The following is a 7,793-nucleotide window of genomic DNA, read 5'->3' on the forward strand; positions in this document are numbered from 1 at the left end:
GCAAAGCAACCTTAATCTCCACACACTGTTGAGTCCATTTCAATAAGTATTCTATTCTAGAATCAGAATGAGTAGAAGCGAACAGCCATTCTCTTGGTGATGTTCCATGCCCTCCTCACCCCCTGGTTATGTGGTTCTTCCAGGGCGCATTGACAGGAAGATAGAGTTCCCTCTGCCTGATGAGAAGACCAAGCGGAGGATCTTCAACATCCACACCAGCAGGATGACCGTAGCAGACGACGTCACCCTGGACGACCTGATCTTAGCTAAAGATGACCTATCAGGAGCTGACATCAAGGTAATATGGCTGGCCAGGGTTTCCTCTACTACCACCGCTGTAGGCCAGATGCACTTCTTCAGGATGCAAGGTCATTAGTAGTTCTGCACAGTCTGACTGTAATGTAGTCCATCTCAAACACACACTATGGCTGTCCAGGGTTTCCACTACCAATACTTACATGAGGTAGGCCCCCCAGTCAAGCACTGTGCATGCCCAAAAATGACTGCATCTATTGGTTTCAATTGAATGTTGTGTGGTTTTTAGCCCTGAGTGTTGCCTTACGGATGTTTGAAAGCCACCTCGAGGCAACAGGACTGTAGAACACATTAGTGCCTCGAGGTGCACCAGAGGAGTACGATGTTTGGAACATAAGCTCCCATTGACTTGACTGTGCTGCCCTCTTGTGACAGCTCTTTACTTTTACAGTACAGCCTTTGTTCTTCCCTCATTCCTATGTTCCCACTACATCTATTTTACCATGTTAAATCAGTGATATTTTAAAGAAATGGAGACGAGGATACAGTTTGAAACCGTCTGAACAGGGCCCTTTTTCTGTTACATTTCTATCTGTATTTGAAAGCCATAATCTTCTGAGACTAACCTGTCCTCTCATCCTACAGGCCATCTGTACTGAGGCTGGCCTCATGGCCCTGAGAGAGCGCAGGATGAAGGTCACCAACGAAGACTTCAAGAAGTCCAAGGAGAATGTGCTGTACAAGAAACAGGAGGGCACACCGGAGGGCCTGTATCTCTAACCTATAACCTCTGACCTATAACCCCTGACCTTTCCGCAGTGTGAAAGAGAGGAGTCTGGCTGTCTCCTCACAGAACGGAGTTTTGATATATTTTGTTGCATGTTACGTTGGACTCAACACTCCCACTGTCTACCTTTATGTGCTATGATATGACAGACAATAAATACAAGAATTTGAATGTGAGAGAAGTGTTGTTATTCATTGTCCCATATATGATTATATATTCCCCTCCATGTTATCTCACTTTAGTAGAGGTCGTGTTGCGTAGCCAGTGTCTAACCGTTTGGAGAAGCATGGACATCTAGGCTACAGAAGAAGCAGTGTTACTTGGCATACCGTCTGCATCATAGCCACTTGTGGGTGAATTCAATAACTGGCTCATTAGCTCCAGTAATAATCTTCATATCTTAATTTAAGTTCACAAACTATGACGTCTTTTTTTTTTTGTGGCTGAGCCACTGCAGTTCATTTGACACATGCAGCAGAAAAGCAACATTGATTTAATTGCTCTTGATGTGGGGCCAAGTGTAACTTTGTACTCAGCACAACGCTTGCTTGAGTGCATGCAGCCCTGCCCACTTTCTCTCTGACATCCCCTTATTAAATCAGTCACGCAGTTCAAATGCAACACTGGAATGAGACCTTTGGCCTGCCACGGATAATAACAGGGTGACTGAGCTGAGCCACACCAGGCCTGCAGGCAGGGGAGACGGTTGGCCTGCCACAGATAATAACAGGGTGACTGAGCTGAGCCACACCAGGCCTGCAGGCAGGGGAGACGGTTGGCCTGCCACGGATAATAACAGGGTGACTGAGCTGAGCCACACCAGGCCTGCAGGCAGGGGAGACGGTTGGCCTGCCACAGATAATAACAGGGTGACTGAGCTGAGCCACACCAGGCCTGCAGGCAGGGGAGACTGTTGGCCTGCCACAGATAACAGGGTGACTGAGCTGAGCCACACCAGGCCTGTAGGCAGGGGAGACTGTTGGCCTGCCACAGATAATAACAGGGTGACTGAGCTGAGCCACACCAGGCCTGTAGGCAGGGGAGACTGTTGGCCTGCCACAGATAATAACAGGGTGACTGAGCTGAGCCACACCAGGCCTGCAGGCAGGGGAGACTGTTGGCCTGCCACAGATAACAGGGTGACTGAGCTGAGCCACACCAGGCCTGTAGGCAGGGGAGACTGTTGGCCTGCCACAGATAATAACAGGGTGACTGAGCTGAGCCACACCAGGCCTGTAGGCAGGGGAGACTGTTGGCCTGCCACAGATAATAACAGGGTGACTGAGCTGAGCCACACCAGGCCTGCAGGCAGGGGAGACGGTTGGTTGTGAATGTGTAGGCCTAGCCTACGTGGTTATAACTACTTGTGTTTTTTTTATTTAACTTGGTCAGTCAGTTAAGAAATGATTTACAATGACGGCCTAACCTGGACGACGCTGGGCCAATGGGAGTTCCATAGGGCGCAGCACAAATCACAGCCGGTTGTGATACAGCCTGTAATCAAATCAAATCAAATCAAATTTATTAGTCACATACACATGGTTAGCAGATGTTAATGCGAGTGTAGCGAAATGCTTGTGCTTCTAGTTCCGACAATGCAGTAATAACCAACAAGTAATCTAACCTAACAATTCCACAACTACTACCTTATACACACACACAAGTGTAAAGGGATAAAGAATATGTACATAAAGATATATGAATGAGTGGTGGTACAGAACGGCATGGCAAGATGCAGTAGATGGTATAGAGTACGGTATATACATATGAGATGAGTACTGTAGGGTATGTAAACATAAAGTGGCATAGTTTAAAGTGGCTAGTGGTACATGTATTACATAAAGATGGCAAGATGCAGTAGATGATATAGAGTACAGTATATACATATGAGATGGGTAATGTAGGGTATGTAAACATTATATTAAGTGGCATTGTTTAAAGTGGCTAGTGGTACATTTTTACATAATTTCCATCAATTCCCATTTTTAAAGTGGCTGGAGTTGAGTCAGTATGTTGGCAGCGGCCGCTAAATGTTAGTGGTGGCTGTTTAACAGTCTGATGGCCTTGAGATAGAAGCTGTTTTTCAGTCTCTCGGTCCCTGCTTTGATGCACCTGTACTGACCTCGCCTTCTGGATGATAGCGGGGTGAACAGGCAGTGGCTTGGGTGGTTGTTGTCCTTGATGATCTTTATGGCCTTCCTGTGACATCGGGTGGTGTAGGTGTCCTGGAGGGCAGGTAGTTTGCCCCCGGTGATGCGTTCTGCAGACCTCACTACCCTCTGGAGAGCCTTACGGTTGTGGGCGGAGCAGTTGCCGTACCAGGCGGTGATACAGCCCGACAGGATGCTCTCGATTGTGCATCTGTAGAAGTTTGTGAGTGCTTTTGGTGACAAGCCGAATTTCTTCAGCCTCCTGAGGTTGAAGAGGCGCTGCTGCGCCTTCTTCACAACGCTGTCTGTGTGGGTGGACCAATTCAGTTTGTCCGTGATGTGTACACCGAGGAACTTAAAACTTTCCACCTTCTCCACTACTGACCCGTCGATGTGGATAGGGGGGTGCTCCCTCTGCTGTTTCCTGAAGTCCACAATCATCTCCTTTGTTTTGTTGACGTTGAGTGTGAGGTTATTTTCCTGACACCACACTCCGAGGGCCCTCACCTCCTCCCTGTAGGCCGTCTCGTCGTTGTTGGTAATCAAGCCTACCACTGTAGTGTCATCCGCAAACTTGATGATTGAGTTGGAGGCGTGCATGGCCACGCAGTCGTGGGTGAACAGGGAGTACAGGAGAGGGCTCAGAACGCACCCTTGTGGGGCCCCAGTGTTGAGGATCAGCGGGGTGGAGATGTTGTTACCTACCCTCACCACCTGGGGGCGGCCCGTCAGGAAGTCCAGGACCCAGTTGCACAGGGCGGGGTCGAGACCCAGGGTCTCGAGCTTGATGACGAGTTTGGAGGGTACTATGGTGTTAAATGCTGAGCTGTAATCGATGAACAGCATTCTCACATGGGTATTCCTCTTGTCCAGATGGGTTAGGGCAGTGTGCAGTGTGGTTGCGATTGCGTCGTCTGTGGACCTATTGGGTCGGTAAGCAAATTGGAGTGGGTCTAGGGTGTCCGGTAGGGTGGAGGTGATATGGTCCTTGACTAGTCTCTCAAAGCACTTCATGATGACGGAAGTGAGTGCTACGGGGCGGTAGTCGTTTAGCTCAGTTACCTTAGCTTTCTTGGGAACAGGAACAATGGTGGCCCTCTTGAAGCATGTGGGAACAGCAGACTGGGATAAGGATTGATTGAATATGTCCGTAAACACACCAGCCAGCTGGTCTGCGCATGCTCTGAGGACGCGGCTGGGAATGCCGTCTGGGCCTGCAGCCTTGCGAGGGTTAACACGTTTAAATGTTTTACTCACCTCGGCTGCAGTGAAGGAGAGCCCGCAGGTTTTGGTAGGGGGCCGTGTCAGTGGCACTGTATTGTCCTCAAAGCGGGCAAAAAAGTTGTTTAGCCTGTCTGGGAGCAAGACATCCTGGTCCGCGACGGGGCTGGTTTTCTTTTTGTAATCCGTGATTGACTGTAGACCCTGCCACATACCTCTTGTGTCTGAGCTGTTGAATTGCGACTCGATTTTGTCTCTGTACTGGGACTTAGCCTGTTTGATTGCCTTGCGGAGAGAATAGCTACACTGTTTGTATTCGGTCATGCTTCCGGTCACCTTGCCCTGGTTAAAAGCAGTGGTTCGCGCTTTCAGTTTCACGCGAATGCTGCCGTCAATCCACGGTTTCTGGTTTGGGAATGTTTTAATCGTTGCTGTGGGTACGACATCGTCAATGCACTTCCTAATGAACTCGCTCACCGAATCAGCATATTCGTCAATATTGTTGTTGGACGCAATGCGGAACATATTCCAATCCGCGTGATCGAAGCAGTCTTGAAGCGTGGATTCAGATTGGTCGGACCAGCGTTGAACAGACCTGAGCGCGGGAGCTTGTTGTTTTAGTTTCTGTTTGTAGGCTGGAATCAACAAAATGGAGTCGTGGTCAGCTTTTCCGAAAGGGGGGCGGGGGAGGGCCTTATATGCGTCGCGGAAATTAGTATAACAATGATCTAGGGTTTTTCCAGCCCTGGTAGCACAATCGATATGCTGATAGAATTTAGGGAGTTTTGTTTTTAGATTAGCCTTGTTAAAATCCCCAGCTACGATGAATGCAGCCTCAGGGTGTGTGGTTTCCAGTTTACAAAGAGTCAGATAAAGTTCGTTCAGGGCCATCGATGTGTCTGCTTGGGGGGGAATATATACGGCTGTGATTATGATTGAAGAGAATTCCCTTGGTAGATAATGCGGTCGACATTTGATTGTGAGGAGTTCTAGATCAGGTGAACAGAATGACTTGAGTTCCTGTGTGTTGTTATGATGATCACACCACGTCTCGTTAATCATAAGGCATACCCCCCCGCCCCTCTTCTTACCGGAAAGATGTTTGTTTCTGTCGGCGCGATGCATGAAGAAACCAGCTGGCTGCACCGACTCCGTTAGCGTCTCTTGAGTTAGCCATGTTTCCGTGAAGCAGAGCACGTTGCAATCCCTGATGTCTCTCTGGAATGCTACCCGTGCTCGGATTTCGTCAACCTTATTGTCAAGAGACTGGACATTGACGAGTAGTATGCTAGGGAGTGGAGCGCGATGTGCCCGTCTCCGAAGCCTGACCACGAGACCGCCTCGTTTGCCCCTTTTTCGGCGTCGCACAGGGTCGCCGGCTGGGATCAGATCCATTGTATTGGGTGGAAGGCAAAACACTGGATCCGTTTCGGGAAAGTCATATTCCTGGTAGGAACGATGATGAGTTGACGTTAATCGTATATTCAGTAGTTCCTCCCGACTGTATGTAATGAAACCTAAGATTACCTGGGGTACCGATGTAAGAAATAACACATAAAAAAACAAAATACTGCATATTTTCCAAGGAACGCGAAGCGAGGCGGCCATCTCTTTTCGGCGCCGGAAGTCATACTGTAATCGAACCTGGGTCTGTAGTGACGTCTCTAGTGCCTTAGACCGAGGTGCCAGCCCCCCCCCCCCCCCCCACAGTTATTAATGTGTAATAAAGACTATGTAGTGTGGGAGTGTCAAAGGACAAAGGTTAACCATCTTGTTTCCATGCTCTGGACATTTCATATTCAGAATTTTTTATTGATGACAAATGCACAGTGTACCACTGAAATGAGATTTGACGGGTCAACTGACAGAGTGGGAATAGAGAGACAGGTGGAATATCTCTCTCTCTCTCTCTCTCTCTGCAGGGTGGAGTCATTGGCAGATACGGAGGTTGACCTTTCAGTGATGTCTCAGTCAACTGAAGAGGTAAAGATCATGGACATGCTGTATCTGAGGACATCTCTTCAGTCAGGCTGTCATCGACTTCTGTTTCAAAGCTGACTTTAAAAAACAAACTTCATTTCAGTCAGAGACTTCATAGGTTATTCAAAGACTAATGTTCTGACAGATTGAATTGACCTGAAATGGATTTCTCTGTGGCCAGAGGGAGAGATCATTCTCATCATCCACCACAAGGCAGCGCCTTAAGTGCGCGTTTTTATAAAAAGTGCACTGACAACAGACTGGACATGAGAATTAGGCTGGTCACACTTCTTGGCCAACAAATGTCGCATAAAATCTGACATTTGCTTTCAGAAATTGAACACCATCTGCAGAATAAGCTACTGTAGCCTATGCCAATCCTAAAATAGCCTTCATTGAAAACATTTGATATTTAGCCTACTCAACTCAGTAGGAAATAGGTATAATTTACAACATAAGCAACAAACACAACATACGGACTATTATGCAGCCAAAACTTCTCAAATAAAATATTGAGAGCAGTGTTTTCCCCCATTAACGGCATTTACATCACCGCAACGATGCTGCTCCATTCTTACGTTCTTACGTTTATACATGATTTTCTAGTAGGTAGCGTATCATCCAATGGAAAGTCTTGCACCTCCCAGCATAGAATCTCAGCAGCACTTGTCAGCCCGGTAGTCCTCTCCGCTGTCACAAAATACTTACATTTCCAAAGCTTTTAGTAGACCACAATGTAATCTCCATCTGTAACAAACTGAGCCGTTTGGACAAACAATGGGCGTAAATAGTATTGGTTTTAACTTTGTTACATTTATGGGATTTCCATCTAGCGCTACTGGTGCAATGCAGGTCCGACCTAGCCAATACTTGCGGCCAATACATAATATTGCGGATCTGCTCTAACCAATCAGACGCAGCGTCACATAACGACACTGCAAATTATCCAGCGTCAGCCAGGTAGCGACTTTAAACACTACGAGTATCCTTCCGCTATAGTAAAATAGTCCAATGTAGAAGTTTTGTACTAGAGAAAAGACCTACAAGTTTAGTTTGATTTTATGGCCTTTCGAAGTATCATTGATAGTCATAATGTAACTAATGCGAAATGTATTTCTCAATTATTCACTTGTTGTTGATGTAGTGTGATTAATGATGTCTTTGCGTCAATATACAGGGTATATGGAGGTTCCCCTGTCCTTATTCACGAGGAGGCATTATGTTGCACAGGTTATAGGCCTAATATGTTGTATTTAAGGCAAGGTTTGTAAATTGTGCATTTGACTTGAATGAGACATATAGTTTAGAGTTAGCAAGACCTATAATAGGGGAGGCAGGTAACCTGGCAGGTAGGAGCATTGGGCCAGTGATCGAAAGGTTGCAGGATCGAATCCCCGAGC

At 47.2% G+C, this 7,793-nt stretch overlaps 1 protein-coding gene and 1 long non-coding RNA gene across 2 annotated transcripts; one reads left to right on the plus strand and one right to left on the minus strand.

The window, feature by feature from the left end:
• The first annotated feature begins 29 nt into the window (after positions 1-29).
• LOC139582561 (26S proteasome regulatory subunit 4-like) lies at positions 30-1,213 on the plus strand. Its single transcript, XM_071412658.1, has 2 exons — positions 30-298; positions 901-1,213. The coding sequence occupies exons 1-2, from the start codon at positions 107-109 to the stop codon at positions 1,033-1,035; spliced, it is 327 nt and encodes a 108-aa protein (XP_071268759.1). The 5' UTR covers positions 30-106; the 3' UTR covers positions 1,036-1,213.
• A 4,974-nt stretch (positions 1,214-6,187) lies between these two features.
• On the minus strand, positions 6,188-7,335 carry LOC139582572 (uncharacterized). Its single transcript, XR_011676382.1, has 2 exons — positions 6,980-7,335; positions 6,188-6,471 (listed from the first exon to the last, which is right to left on the minus strand). It is a non-coding gene; the product is annotated as an uncharacterized lncRNA (long non-coding RNA).
• Between the last annotated feature and the right edge of the window lie 458 nt (positions 7,336-7,793).

Source organism: Salvelinus alpinus, chromosome 8 (assembly GCF_045679555.1).
Source record: "Salvelinus alpinus chromosome 8, SLU_Salpinus.1, whole genome shotgun sequence".
In the NCBI taxonomy this organism is placed as follows: Eukaryota; Metazoa; Chordata; class Actinopteri; order Salmoniformes; family Salmonidae; genus Salvelinus; species Salvelinus alpinus.

Excerpts from the sequence above, each read along its gene's own strand:
- LOC139582561 (XM_071412658.1), top strand. The coding sequence starts at position 107 with ATGCCCTCCTCACCCCCTGGTTATGTGGTTCTTCCAGGGCGCATTGAC. Across the intron at positions 299-900 it reads TATCAGGAGCTGACATCAAG|GCCATCTGTACTGAGGCTGG; the intron begins GTAATATGGCTG and ends CTCATCCTACAG.